The sequence below is a fragment of the Erythranthe guttata genome, chromosome 10 (genome assembly GCF_056151865.1).
Source record: "Erythranthe guttata isolate IM_541 chromosome 10, IM_541, whole genome shotgun sequence".
Lineage (NCBI taxonomy): Eukaryota > Viridiplantae > Streptophyta > Magnoliopsida > Lamiales > Phrymaceae > Erythranthe > Erythranthe guttata.
The window spans coordinates 2,503,517-2,518,638 of NC_142542.1; the positions used below are offsets into that span (position 1 = coordinate 2,503,517).

The 15,122-nt window shown below is 36.9% G+C and overlaps 2 protein-coding genes across 2 annotated transcripts; one reads left to right on the top strand and one right to left on the bottom strand.

Annotated features, from left to right (window-relative positions):
- The first annotated feature begins 8,307 nt into the window (after window positions 1-8,307).
- Window positions 8,308-13,160, top strand: LOC105952856 (transducin family protein / WD-40 repeat family protein). Its single transcript, XM_012976436.2, has 12 exons — window positions 8,308-8,682; window positions 8,991-9,206; window positions 9,356-10,465; window positions 10,552-10,674; window positions 10,935-11,116; window positions 11,219-11,450; window positions 11,547-11,753; window positions 11,858-11,986; window positions 12,175-12,243; window positions 12,352-12,474; window positions 12,628-12,678; window positions 12,786-13,160. The coding sequence occupies exons 1-12, from the start codon at window positions 8,443-8,445 to the stop codon at window positions 12,951-12,953; spliced, it is 2,850 nt and encodes a 949-aa protein (XP_012831890.2). The 5' UTR covers window positions 8,308-8,442; the 3' UTR covers window positions 12,954-13,160.
- Window positions 13,107-14,665, bottom strand: LOC105952694 (expansin-A10). Its single transcript, XM_012976279.2, has 4 exons — window positions 14,446-14,665; window positions 14,119-14,300; window positions 13,725-14,028; window positions 13,107-13,567 (listed from the first exon to the last, which is right to left on the bottom strand). The coding sequence occupies exons 2-4, from the start codon at window positions 14,276-14,278 to the stop codon at window positions 13,258-13,260; spliced, it is 774 nt and encodes a 257-aa protein (XP_012831733.1). The 5' UTR covers window positions 14,279-14,300; window positions 14,446-14,665; the 3' UTR covers window positions 13,107-13,257.
- Between the last annotated feature and the right edge of the window lie 457 nt (window positions 14,666-15,122).

Genomic DNA, 15,122 nt, shown 5'->3' on the forward strand with positions numbered 1-15,122 from the left:
AAAATTCGGTGACAAGGTGACTATTTGTACATGATTTTTTTTGGGTTCTTGATTGGCTATTTTTGCGATGTTATTGTCCTCTTATTTTTAGTATAACCTCATATTGAGATGGAGAATGGTGATGGAGATACTTCTTCAGTTGGGTCGAGGACAACTAGGAAAAAATGTTTTGAGGTTTGGAACTTTTTTCAAAAAGTTTTTGATGATAGAAAATGTAAGAGATGCGGCCAACTCTACGCGAGTAGTAAAAGTACAAACTTGGAGATCCATCTTGAGAGTATTTGTTTGTTGCGTAGTGGTGATAATTTTATCGAAGTTGATCGGTATGTTTTTAGAGGAAAAAGTATAAAAAACGACAATTAAACACAATTACGGATTACCTATTTAACTTTGTTCAACATGAAGGAATTCGAGAAGTTTTCTCTTAATTGAATACCTAAGTTCCAAAATTTATCGCGGAATATATCAAAATTAGATGTCCTTGTGATCTACGAGAGACATAATGAAAAACTTAAAGAGATGTTATGTAGAATATGTTAGGTATCTGAGTTATGGTCTTCGGTAGTTTATAATGATTGTATGGCAGTTGTAGTTCAGTATGTTGATAACAACTGGCTGTTGCAGAAGTGATTATCGATTTTTTGACATCTCCTATGTCCACATGATGGAAAAAGTGTTTGTGAAAAATTGATAAGTTTCCTACAAGAGTGGGTGATTGAGAGATAAATATTTATTTTTATGTTGGACAATGCAAATTATAACGACATTGTTATTGATTTTTTGAAAAATCATATTCGCTTCAAGAATTCTTTGGTTTTGTAGCGGAGAATTCATGCATGTGAGATGTGGAACTCATATTCCAAACTTGGTCCTACATAGTTTAAAAGTCATTGATTAATCGATTGAAAAAAATAGGCACAGAGTGAAATATATGTGATGGTAAAAAAATAAGAACTTTAAACTTTGTCGAGTCTGTCAAATAGTCAGGTTTGAAGGCAAGCAAAAAACTAGTACAAAATATGTTTGTTAGGTGGAGCTTCACTTATCTAATTCTTGAGAGAATTCTCTTGTGTAAACTGCTTTTCAACAATTGAAGCTCGTAGACATAGAGTATAAGTGGTGTCCATCATATGAAGAATGAAAAATAGTAGAGAAAATAGCTAAGTTTTTAGACTGTTTCTCTAGATAACCGAGTTTTTTCTTTGGACATCACTATGCAATGACGAATCTTTACTTTCCAAATGTTGGAAAAATATAGAGGTTTGATAAACATGAAATGATAAGTGGTGATTCCATAGTAAGTTCTATAGCAACAAGCATGAAACCGAAATTCAACAAATATTTGTAATCTTATAGCACAATACTATTATTTGCTATTATTCTTGATCCTCGTTATAAGCTGCAATTTGTTGAATTTTCCTCTGGGAAACATGATCAGCTCATAGTTGCAAGTAAGATAGAAGATTAAAAAGAGAAAATGCACGACTTTTTTGAGGACTATTTATTTTAATCTATTTTGACACCAACTCAATCTTCACATACTATTGGAATTGATACTGAAATGTCTAACGTATTTATGGAAGTATGACATAGAAAAATAATATCTAATCAAAATTTCTTTTAGGTTTAACATACATGAACTTTTGCAGGAGTTTGGTGTTATCCAGAGTCAACGTAATATATCCGAATTCAGTCTCAAATAGAGAAACACTTGAACCATACTTTACTTGATATGAAACAATCCTAAATTCGGATGTGTTAGACTACTGGAAGGGAGAAACTACTACATATACTGGGGTAGCACAAATGGTTCGTGATTTACAGAGTATCACTATTATTACTATTGTTTCTGAATCAATATTTATCTATGGAGACAAAATCACTAGAAATTTTTGAATCTCCATACCGTCGAAGAATGCATTTACTATTTTATATGTGCCATATTGGCTTGAAGATCGAACGGTTACAACTTTAACACTTTAAACTTAATAATTATATCTTTTAGGATCTGTATTAGTGTTTTATTATTTTAAATTATTTTTGTTACAACTTATGATCCCGAAGATGAATAAGTCGAAGAGATGTTTTTGATATACACCGAAAAACTCATGGTATAACATGGAAATACGTCATGTTCCTAGGAAACTTTATATGATTTGTTCTTTAATATTTTCTTTCAATTTTAGTTGATTTTTCTGTTAGAGTAGGTGACCAACAAGCCGAATTGTGGCAGTGGTCTTTTATTTCCCATTGTAATAAATAATCCTTCTTCGTATTAATAATAAAATCCCCATTGGCATTCTATACCTTTGTCCCTTGCATGAGCATAGATGTAGTCCTTATAGTTAATATAATTATTTATAATGGATCTAGTTGAATCATAATATATTAGTTAAGTAATGTAACTGTTAAACCATGTTCCTAGTCAACGGGTCACGCCATTAATGAGGATATCGACTCTTTCTATTTGAGACTAGCACTTAGTGCATGTGTAATACGTCTCATCAGTAATTGGTATTGTGATATCGGCATACATAAGTGGGTGCTCATATAGATGAGTTCACTGAACTCCCTCATCCTAGAAATCTCTAAGTGGTTCCCAATAATCGAGTAGATGTTTCTATGATATAGTTGTACAACATTGTCCTTAAGACCCAGACATCACCATGACTTCACTACATGAACATCTGTATCGTGACCTGTCCCTGAGTCCCACCGCAGACCGTTGCAAGGGCCAGTGTTTGTACAGTCCGAAATCTAGTGGGAGGTCTGTTGATACGCGTTTTACTCACGTATAAATTACCGCAAATATATAGTTTCACATTTTGCAAAACAGTGGTTCCGGATATCGATCCACAGAGACCTTGTAGATTCACATGCTGAGTAGTGTAATTATATTATCGTTATATTATCTAGCCGATCGTAAACATTTGGATTGGTGAAAAACCCTAATTTATAAGCATGCAAGATTGTAAACATGCAAATATGGAATGTGCGTAAATAAAGTAACGACACTCAACGCGGGGGGACATCGATTTAAAGGGGACTTCTAGGGCCAGATCCACCTATGTATAATCAACAACGATCTACAAATCCGTTATCTAATGCCACATTCCTATTCGTTAACCCAGACGCTAATGTACTCTAACCCCCGTCTCTAGTGTAGTTAGAGTCTACCCACAGGTCCGACGTCTCCGTTCAGAACCTGCTATTAAGAGAGCCTTTAGGTCAAGTCCTTAAGGGCTACCCGAAGTGCATCACGTCTACGTTTCCAAACCCCGAGCTATGTTTTCCTAACTTCAAACAAGAAATCCTCTCTCTCGAGTTCATTCCTATTTAATATCAATCCAAGAGCTGATCAAACAATCAGAAGCATTTAATACAGGAAAACATAAACGAAATCGAAACACGACAAATAGATAACAGAAATGACAATCGAAATCAATATATACAAGGCTTCATTGGCCTAGAAGAAAATGTTCTTAGTTCATAACAAACATAGTATCAAAAGAATGTACAATAGAAATGAAGAACAAAACATAAAGAAATTGCGTAAGAAAAACCCAAGTCGAAACCCCCGTTGATGATTCCCACGAAGAACCGTCGAAAACCGTAAAAAGTCGAAGTAGAATGAAGAATGAAAGGGCCTTTCTATTTATAGTGAAATGCAAAGCTTCCTCAAGAAGCTTTGCATTTTAAAATATCTTTCTCAAAAGGCGTGCCCAGATCGCGATCCGGGTTGTTTGGATCACGATCTGGCAGCCTGGGGGAACTGCCCACCGCCATGCCAGATCGCGATCCATGAATGTGTATCGCGATCTGGATCTTGACTCATTTCAGCTCTGTAAGACCCCCCAAATCGTGATCCGACTTTCTGGATCGCGATCTGGATCTAACCCCAATTTGCTCTCTGTCAGACCCCCCAGATCGCGATCCGACTTTTTGGATCGCGATCTGGGTCTTGATCAATTTCTCTCTGTCAGAGCCCCCAGATTGCGATCCGACTTTCTGGATCGCGATCTGGGTCTTGATCAATTTCGGCTCTGTAACAACCCCCAGATCGCGATCCAGAGATGTCAGATCGCGATCTGGGTCTTCTTGGCCCCAAAAATGGCTTGAAAATTTGGTTTCGCTTTCAAATGGCTTCAACTCGGCAAAAAATACCTAAAAAAAACCCTGAAATAGAAATAAAACAAGAAACGCAATAATATATACAAATAAAGCCGAAACTCGGACGAACGAAGACCAAAACTCGAAGATTTGATAAGTAAAAATCGTGCAAAACGAACACTTATCATCTGTACATTGTAGTCGGGGACTCGATCGCTAGAATAGTCTTGGATGTCCTGTGTGTTCTTATAGTTTGTAATCATTAAGTCTCTGGCCAGAGCTGACTGTGTGATGATTAGGGAATATGTTTCTCGAAGTCATACACAAACCGATTGCAATACTAAGAACGTTCACACAGTTATTCAACTATAAAGGAGGTCTCGCTGAACCAATGCCTCTAATTTAATCGGAACATATGTATTGAAGTGATCGTATTGTACATTTATTATATCACACGGTTCTTACATGCACTTCATTTGTATCTAGAGAATCATGACGCGTAGTTGCTAGACGTCAATCTTGATTCGTTGGGTAGTTAAGTTGAAACTAGCTTCATGTTAATTATAACTCTAGGGACAAGTTTAAACCACAATGTTTTGTGAGCCACGGCTAGCTTACACCTGAACCATCGAGGGTCACACTTCTCGTATACTTGAATTTATTTAATAAACGGTCAAATATTGAATCGTTGATCTTTGCATGATAGGAAGTTAATATGATTGAGTCCAACATTCATAATTATGAATTATTGATTAGAATAGAAAGAGAAAATAAATAGGCGATGATTTTAGTGAACTTTCTAAATTGGGAAGTTTCCCGATTAAGCAGATACACTGAGTTAAGGTTTCCGTTTTAAAAATTGGAAATCGAGAATTTGGCACTCGTATCGACGAGGACTTTATAGTTATTTCGAAAATATAATTGTTATATTTTTCGATCATTGGTTTGTGAGAAACAATTTGGGAAAGACTAACGAGCTTACGTTGATGGGTCCGGTCCAACTTAAGCTTGGTAAGGTTTATGCACAAGGCACTATAAATACAAGATTTATAGTTCTTGCACAAACAACCAAAAACCCTAGCCGCTCCCTCTCTCTCACAACTCACGATTGCCACTCCTCCACTCAGCCGCGCCGTCGCCGTTGTCGGATGTTGCCTCTGCGTGCACCCGGAGATCAGCGTGTGCAACGCACGCACCGCCGCTGCTCCACCAAGCTGTTCAGATTGGTGGACTCCAATCTCGCCGGTGATTGGTGGCCGATCGTTAATGTAAAAAAACCCTGGATGTTGTATAGATTGCAAATGAGGCCATAACAACCTTCGAATTTATACTGTGGTTGCTGGAAAAAAAAATACCTATTGGTGATCTCCGGCCACCAAGGCCGCCGTCACTCCCCATCCCAAAGTTAAACCGCAGTTGTCATTTGTACTACTTTGTGGCTGAAGTAGGGTATAAGTTTGTAGAACATGATAAATGTGGAGATTTTTGATATCTTGGCATTTAATTTTGGAAAAAAAATTGTGGAGGTTTTTGCTTTCTTGATAAAAAAAAAAGAAATAAAGAAAAAGAAGTCGAGGAAGATGGTGGAGATCTTGTATTTTAGAGGATTAATATCAAGATCAATTTATCGATCTTTCACTTTTATTAGCCACTCTCTCTTTCTCATTATTGTTGTTTTTGTTGTCAACATTTACCATATCATGGTATCCTACTTCTTTTTCGGCTTACCCATGGCGGCAACGACGACTAATATTGGAATATTTATATGAAAATGTTACATAATGCCAATGTTTTGAAAATCGGATCTGACATTGACTCGGATAAGTTACTGGGTCATGGCTGGGCTGGTTCAATCACACGCAAGTGCACGTATCTCAAACAAGTAGTAAAAGTGGACTCGTGAGAGTCGGATGTCGATCCCACAGAAAATACTCAAATTATCTAATCTTAATTACCAAATTCTAACAACTATGATTTTTATCCAGCCTACGCAAGTTTGTCAAATTAAATCAATTAAACAATTAAACTAATTATGAAAGCAAATAAACATGAGAAAATATCAATAAAACGGACCTAGGATTTTATCTTCCCCCTATGCAAGAATTGCTCACCCAAAACCCCTCAATTATGAAATATATGATTCATGATTATTAACCCGAGACACTAATTTACTCATAACCCGTTGTCGCGTGTATTATGAGTCTATTATTCATAAACGGTTCACTATATGTCTATGCAAACAAATTATGAATAAATCATTAACTAACAAGTCTCGTAATTGGCTACCTAAGGTGATATCTATATGTCTACGACACCACATGCAATTGACACACTCATCCGGTGAAAACTACTCGAAGGTTCTTATACTTACCGTCTAATTATCAAAATAGCTCTGTCGAGTCAATCCCAATAATCACAGATGAAGCACATAAATTGATCAAGTTCATGCACTAACAATCATAACAAGTAGAAGAAATAATCATAAAATCATAATTGCATAATCTCAAGAAAACGGGTTCACCATCCCCACATAGGGTTCCAACAAAATCCTAGATTAAAAGCTTAGCTACTCGTAATTCTTATGATAAATAAAATAGAATTAATAAAAGAAATAAGAAAAACTATGCTTGAGTCTTCGTTGATCTTCGTTCTTCGCGTTTTGTGGTGTAAAATTTCCTCCTTATGGTGTAGAGACTTGTTGCTTTTATAGGCTTTTCTTGAAAATGAAGTAGTAGAAACCTAATAGGAATCAATTTCCGCCACTTTCTCCCATCAAGACTTGTTCTTAGATTTTCGCCATGTTGGAGTCCGAATTTTGGAATATTGTGTAAATAAGATTTGTAGCCCTTGAAATTAGCTTTTTAATGCCGCCAAAATCAGCCGATTTGGAGTTCTTATGAGAGAGATATACTCGAAATGGTGGACACTGCCAAAGCTGTGGCGAGATTCCTTCTTCCAATTTGATTTATTTCCTTATTTGCAACTTTTTCCTTCCTTTTTGATCTATTTTCCTTCATGGACACCTAATTCTTGTTTTTCACCTATAAAACACAAAATCAATCAATTAAAGCACAAATATAATTAAATCTAAACAAAACATCCACGTAAAGTAAGCGTATTAAGCGTAAAATCTACACTCAACAGAGTCCAACTGGTTTTTTCATATTTATTTTATAACTATTTATGCATATTTTTTTATAGTAAATAAAGTATATTTTATTTCTTAGACATTAACTCATTACTCATTTCCAATTGGAACATAAATCAAACCTATTTTTCTTTTGCACACACTATATATCAACACACACATATCACACCAAATCATTTCAAATGTTATAGAAATTATAATCTTAAATAATGTCTTGCAACTTCAATTTTTTTTTTCTTCAATTGGGAAGTAAAAAGACATATTTTTAGCCATTTTATTTGTTTATTTTTTTAGAAAAAGCACAATTTAGAGGAAAAAAATTCCCATTTTTACTCGGGTTCCGATATTACGGTTCAACTGGTCAAACCGGACCGGACAAGACAATGGTTCGCTATTTAACCGGTTCAACCGATCGGTCCTGTCAGGAATTCAAAACACTGCATAATGCATTACTAGTCAATCAACGCGTGCGCAAGAAAACAATCCCTCTTGTGTCTCGATGCAACATTTGTTTTATAACCCTTATGAGGAGACGATCTTTCATCTCTTCTTATACTCGAAAGTTGCGACTAAGGTTTGGCAATATTTTGGTAATTTGTTTGGCGTGCCGACTTATTATTCTTCTATTCACCATGTGATCCCTTTTCGGGTGCCCTTTAGCAATATCTGCCCTCAATATTTAATGGTCAAAACCGGTGTTTTTTGTACACGTGGGGGATTGATTCGTGACGCATGCGGTCATTTGCTCGCAGGCTTCTCTTCTTTTTATGAAAACAGGTCGAATAATACAACACTATTCTTAGCCGTTACCAATGGGTTGGAAACGGGAACTTGTTACGTCCGACAAGATTTTTAACGAGACCCCCTTTATATGAAATAAATCTTTTTTGGCAAAAAATAAAAAAATCATAATTCTAAAATTGCATGAATTGGGCTTGATTTTAACCGGAAGGCTTTCTAACTTTAGGGATTATTGGACCTAACCAATAAGGGCCCACTATGTATACTGAGTTATTTTCTTTATTTTTCCATTATGAAATCCATTTTCCAATTTTATTTATTTATTTATTTAATTACATAATAAGTAAATGAGAAAATTGCAACCTTAAACCCTAAAAACCTCAACGTTCGTCTTCTCCAGTGTTCCAAGTCACAATCTCCGTCGCACCACCGACCGCCGGAAAATGGTGAAGGCGTACCTGCGTTACGAGGCGGCGTCTTCTTTCGGGGTGATAGTATCGCCTGATTGTAACATAACTTACGACAATTCCGGCAAGCACCTTCTGGCGGCGGCGCTAGAGAAGCTTGGCGTGTGGCACGTCCGTCAGGGTGTCTGCACCAAAACCCTAGCTCCGTCGCCTTCCTCCTCCACCCGCGGCCCCTCTCTCGCCGTCACCGCCATAGCCTCCTCTTCGTCTTCTCTTGTAAATACCCCTTCTAATCTGTTTGTTTCAGTGCATTGCTTATTCAAATTCTGTTTGGAACTGTAGAAGTAATTTTTCTGTGTGGTTAGATATTTAGGAGCGGAATTTATGCCGATGGAATTTTCTTCGAATTTAATCGAAAAGCTTAGAAAGTTGAAGAGGGAGTTTATGCCGTTATTCAATTCCTCGTTTTTTGATGATAGACCATCGAATTTGTGTAGCTAGAGTTTTCGTCTTTTGTTTGGAAAATTTATTTTGACTGGGTAAATGTGGTTAAATAAAGATTTAGATTTTATTTGTGCTTGCAGGTTGCTTGTGGTTACGCTGACGGGGCTGTGAGAATATGGGATATCGAGAAGGGAACTTGTGAAACCACTTTGAATGGACATAAATCGGCTGTCACAGTACTTCGATACAACAAGCTTGGATCTGTACTTGCTTCCGGAAGCAAAGACTGTGACATCATTTTATGGGATGTGATTGGAGAAGCCGGACTTTTTCGCCTTCAGGGTCACCGTAATCAGGTTTGCCTAATTTCTTCCGATATATATATTTTTTATTTTTTTTATATAGTCGTGATAATGGAGATTGAGTGTTGTTTAACCTTATGCTACTTTTGATTTTTTTGGGATTGCGTCGATTTCATTGGTGCTCGTTTAATTTGATAATGCAGGTGACTGATCTTTTGTTCCTTGATTCTGGTAAAAAACTGGTTAGTTCATCAAAGGACAAGTTTTTGAGGGTTTGGGATCTTGAAACACAACACTGTGTACAGATTGTTAGTGGTCACCATAGTGAAATCTGGTCAATTGACGTTGATCCTGATGAAAGGTATCTAGTCACTGGTTCAGCAGACCCAGAGCTGAGATTTTACTCAATCAATAACAGTTTGTCCGATAAAAAATCGGGGCTCGAGAAAGTTGAATCCGATATTGACAACGGGACTGCCCCTGTGCCAAACAAATGGGAAATTCTGAAGTATTTTGGTGACACACCGCGTAAAACCAAAAACAGAGTTTCTATGGTGAGGTTTAACAAGCCCGGGAATTTGCTGGCCTGTTTAGAGTCTGGAAATACGGTTGAGTTTTTTGACGTGTTGGATGAGTCTGAATCGAAACGTAAAGCTAAAAAAAGAATCAAAAGGAAAGAGAAAAAAGCTGTTAAAGGAAAAGTCGAGACCACTGAAAACGGAAATCGGAATGTTGAAGTTCAAGAGAGTAGCGAGTTTCTTGTTACAGTATCTGATGTCTTTCAGTCTCGAGAGCAGCTGCTAAAAACTATCAAGAAGACTATATGTTCTATCGCTTTCTGTCCTATAACTCAAAAAGGCGCCCGACCAACTCTAGCATTGTCTTTGGGCGATAGTTCATTGAGGATGTATTTAATTGAGGACATGTCCAAACCAACTGCTGCCATTGAGCTACAAGGACACCGTTCTGATGTAAGAAGTGTCACTCTTAGTTCGGACAATACTCTTTTGTTGTCAACATGCTACGATGCTGTTAAGATATGGAATCCTAGCACTGGTTCTTGCCTCCGAACTATTGCTTCGGATTATGGACTGTGTGCGATCTTTGCTCCTGGTAATAAGTATGCAATTGTCGGAACCAAAAAAGGGAAGCTGGAAATTGTTGATGTTCTAAGTGGTACTTGTCTGGATACAGTTGAAGCTCACGGCGGCCTTGTTCGGTCTATTGTTGCAACGCCGGATGGTTTCGTCACTGGTAGTTCAGACAAGGATGTCAAGTTTTGGGAGTACCAGACTACACAAAAACCCGATCAAGTGCGTAACTTTAAATTCTCGTGCTTACTGATTTTGTCTGTGAACTGAACATTCTAACTGTTGATTATCCGTGCTAATATTTGCAGGCAGTTAAACATCTGACAGTATCTCCTGTGCGGAATCTGAAAATGAACGACGACATTGTAGCTGTTGCTGTCAGCCCAGAGGGTAAACATATTGCGGTTGCCTTGATGGATTGCACAATGAAGGTTGAATGACTTGTTGTAGTAAAATTATGATATGCCATTTGATAATGTTGAAATTGAGAGTAACTACAATTAGGCATGCAACGAACAACTTGGATGCTCCATCATTTCTTTTGAGTGATTTTACTGTATTTTTCATTGGTTATTGCATTCACTTATGTTTAGGTGAAATTCAAGATTTGTTAGTGTAGTAATGGGTTTCTCTGTTGTTTTGCATGTTAGTTACATCTCTAATCGTAATATGCTATTTCGAACTGACTCAGGTCTTCTTCTTGGACTCGCTTAAATTCTTCCTCACATTGTACGGCCATAAGCTGCCTGTATTATGCATGGACATATCTTCCGACGGTGATCTGATTGTTAGCGGTTCCGCTGACAAAAATATAAAGATTTGGGGTCTCGATTTTGGTGACTGCCACAAGTCCCTTTTTGCTCATGATGACAAGTATTTACTTCACCCCTTGCTCGAAAAAATATGATATAAAAAAAATCCTCCAGTTTCACCCATTTATTTTTATTAATTCCTAAACTCTATTTTGATCCGCAGTGTCGAGGCAGTTAAGTTTGTGAAAAATACCCATTACTTTTTCACTGCTGGGAAAGACCGCAAAGTGAAATACTGGGATGCAGACAAGTTCGAATTGCTTTTAACTCTCGAAGGCCATCATTCAGCAGTCTTGTGTCTTGCCCTTAGCAATCGTGGTGATTTTCTTTTAACGGGGTCTCATGATAGATCCATTCGCCGTTGGGATCGTACTGAAGAGCCTTTCTTTATCGAGGTATTGCCTTTTTTTGTAATCATTAAATGAGATATATTGTTGTCTTATGAGGGACATTTTTTTTCCCATAAAGTTCACAATTGTTTTGTACTGCAGGAAGAGAGAGAAAAAAGGCTGGAGGAGTTAATTGAATACGGTATGGAAAACGATTCCGAGAAGTATCTATCGAAGGAGGAAGTTCCAGAGGAGGGTGCTGTGGCATTGACAGGAAAGAAAACTGAGGAAACTGTGACTGCAGCCGACTCTATTATGGAAGCACTGGATATGGCCGAGGAAGAACGGAAACGTATTGCTCAAAACGAGGTGCTGCTCCATATACGTATTTTTTTTCTGTAATTGTTTTTTTATTTAACTTTTTTTTGGATGCACGATTCATATAAATCCCCCTTTTCTTGTGTGATTTGCAGGAGGAGAAATTGAAAGGGAGAGTTGCTGATTTCAGGCCAAACATTCTAATGCTCGGCCTTTCTCCATCCGATTATGTTCTGAAATCAGTTTCGAGTGTTCACGCCAATGATTTGGAGCAGGCATTGCTAGTAAGTTTTGTGATATTACTTCAATCTGTGAAATCTCGTTATTTAGAAGCTAGGTTTCTTAGACTTTTGCCAGCTGTCATGGAAATGAATTTCGTTATAAGCGTATTATTATAATTTCAAGAATTGCAAAACTAGCATTGATGTTAAGAAAGAAGCGTGATCTTTATCTATTTGTGCGTTTTTTGCAGGCATTGCCGTTCTCAGATTGCTTGCGGATTTTGTCTTGTTGTAAAGATTGGGTTGCTTTCCGTGATAAGGTTTGTCCGTTTAAAACGTCGAGAGCGATTTTCGTTCAATACCTTTTTTTTTTTTTTTTTTTTTTTTTCAGTAACCTATCTTTTATTTTTTGTAATGTATTTTTTTAGGTTGAGCTCGTTGGTCGGATTGTGACAATATTGTTGCCGATCCATCACAACCAGTTAACCTCCACAGTGTCTGCCAGGCCCATCGTAACTCTTCTCAAAGACATCTTGCATGCCCGGGTCAAGGTAACATTTCAAATATTTCGATTCTCCCAAATTATTAATTTTTTCAATGGTTTGTTAAAATTTAATTCTTAAATTGTGGCCTTATATTATTCGAACATCAAATTTCAAAATAATTTCCATTTTCCCCAATTTTAACTAATCCTGTTTTGACAGGAGTGCAAAGATACCATAGGCTTCAACTTAGCTGCAATGGACCATCTAAAGGTAATTAATTATATTTATTCACTTCTGCATTTTAAATTAACGACATATCTGATTTTAGTCGGTTCCAATTAAGTTATAAAAACTGACTTGTATATATATTGTCGCAGCAATTAATGGCTGCTAAGTCTGACGCACCGTTTCGAGATGCAAAAAGAAAACTATTGGAGATACGAACACAGTATTCCCAAAAAGCTGAAGCAGGGAGACGCACAAAAGACGAAAAGAGGAAAAAGAAGAAGCAGAAGAAGATTGATGACGGACACGTTTGGTCTTGACTTTGCAGATATTTGGTATTTTCTCAACTATATACTTTTTGGTATATAGCAATTTTTGATAATCGAACTTACCGTTTTGGTCATGAGTAGTGGGGTAACTTCAATTGGTTTGTTGTTGTAAATTATTCTTGATATACGCAAAACTGTCGCACGTTGGAGTATTCAATGTCTTTATAGAATTGTCCTATTTTTCTGGAGCCTGAAAAAGATTACATTTTTTTTTACATTTTCATGCATATTTACCGAATTAAATGTTCGATTTTGTAGAAAAACGATGTTTGTGCTGCAGTTTGTTTGTTCTTCTTCACATGAAGTTTTGGCCTTCATAAGTCTGGCTAAATTGCCAGTTCTGAGGGACAACTTTCTGCAAAATTACTGTTTTGCCATCACTTGTGGTGACTTTGAATGTCAGATCGTGTCCGACGAGTTTAGCATTCGTCTCCCATTTCTGGCCCCAATTACGGCTCAACTTTGTCCAAGGCAAGTCTTTACCGCCACTCACCTCCACATTTGTCACATCTCCGGCACCACCCACGTTCGTTACTGTCACCAAATTGAAATAAGGATTCCCCGTTATGGTCAATTTCACTCCGCCCCTTTTCTTGCACGGAACCCTATAAACCAAACAATTCGATAAATAAAGCTCCTTTAATATATTGCGTTTAGTACCCCTTTGTTTACTCTAACAATTTGACATAACACATGGGGTTCGAAATGTAATAAACTCCAATCATAATATAGGGAAAAAAGAAAAATGAAAATAGTAAGTACCTGCGATATTGAACAGGAACAATGCCGGCCTTGTATTCAGCAATCTGAAGATACGCGGGTTGGGACAAATCGAAATGCTCGTTGGGCGAGTTGCAGCAGCCGGTCCCACCTGGAGGGCAGAAGTTGGTAGCAGTGACAAAAATGGACGATGATGCCCCTGGTTTGCACCATTTGTTCCCTTTGGCACATCTTATCTCATAGCAAGAGCCACACGCTTTTCCGTCGTTGAACAATGCGCTGCTCAATGCTGTCGTGTTGAACCCATAGCCTTCTTTCACGAGGTCATCGTATCCACATGCTCCTCCTATATACATTTTTTTTTAATACAAACATTATTCAAGAATTCATAGAAAAAAAAAATATAAGTAGAGATATATTAAATTGCGAGTTGCACCCATTGTTCCCGAGCCATCGGCTCCGCCATAAAAGGTAGCATGAGCGTCTTTCCACGGGCCGACTTTGAAGTCCGGCCCGTGGGAATGTGCACTAGTAGGCCCCACAAGCACAAGGATCATCAATGATGATGCCAACATGCCTTGCAATATAGCAGCCATTGGTATGCAAATGAATTGACACCTACGAATTCAAAAAATAAAATAAAATGAAAAGATAGAATTATATCATGGTGTTATATACATAATATTTACATCATATATTACCCAATAAGTAAATGTTAAGTGGAATTTTTTTTAGTTTCATGCAATTCATAGAATTTACTTACAGAAAGCGGGATTTGGTTTATCGAACTTTAGGACTTTTCTCTCTCTTCGGATTTGTGTTGTTTTCGAATAGATTCCATTAAAGGAAACCGGGAGTTTATATTTTGACAGCAGAAATCAACCAATTAATGTTATTTGAAAACGAAAAAAAACAGTTGAATTGTGATAAAACGGTAGTTGAGGAGAGTATTTTGTGTGTTAACGTCTATTAATCAGTTGTTTGTATTGACTAAACACAGCTTTACGATAATGATGCAGAATCATTTCAAGGGATATAGTTCGTTCGCGGCCACGAGTTAAGAAATTTATCGAAAATAAAGGGTTTTTGCCTTTTGGTATCCGACCCTCAAATCAAGTATCAACACTAGATTTCAGGAGAGCATATAAGCTTTACAATATAAAATAAATGAGGCTCATTAACTCACTTTTCCTAATTAAATTGGAGACTCGAGATTAATTGGGTCTCGTTAGATTCGACTCCATAAGATAAGAACACGAGACTTGCTAAATATAGTACTCGATTTGCCACATGTACATATATATATATATATATATATATATATATATATATATATATATATATATATATATATATATATATATATATATATATATATATATATATATATATATTAATTTTCCTTTGGATATTTTGAGACTTTTGAAGAAGTTGATTGAA

Bases quoted from the DNA above. Each gene is read 5' to 3' on its own strand.
- LOC105952856 (XM_012976436.2), top strand. From the start codon at position 8,443: ATGGTGAAGGCGTACCTGCGTTACGAGGCGGCGTCTTCTTTCGGGGTG. The intron at 10,675-10,934 runs GTTGAATGACTT...GAACTGACTCAG, and splicing joins TGATGGATTGCACAATGAAG to GTCTTCTTCTTGGACTCGCT. The intron at 11,117-11,218 runs GTATTTACTTCA...TTTGATCCGCAG, and splicing joins CTTTTTGCTCATGATGACAA to TGTCGAGGCAGTTAAGTTTG.
- LOC105952694 (XM_012976279.2), bottom strand. From the start codon at position 14,278: ATGGCTGCTATATTGCAAGGCATGTTGGCATCATCATTGATGATCCTT. The intron at 14,029-14,118 runs GTGCAACTCGCA...AAATGTATATAG, and splicing joins CGATGGCTCGGGAACAATGG to GAGGAGCATGTGGATACGAT. The intron at 13,568-13,724 runs GTACTTACTATT...TTTGGTTTATAG, and splicing joins GTTCCTGTTCAATATCGCAG to GGTTCCGTGCAAGAAAAGGG.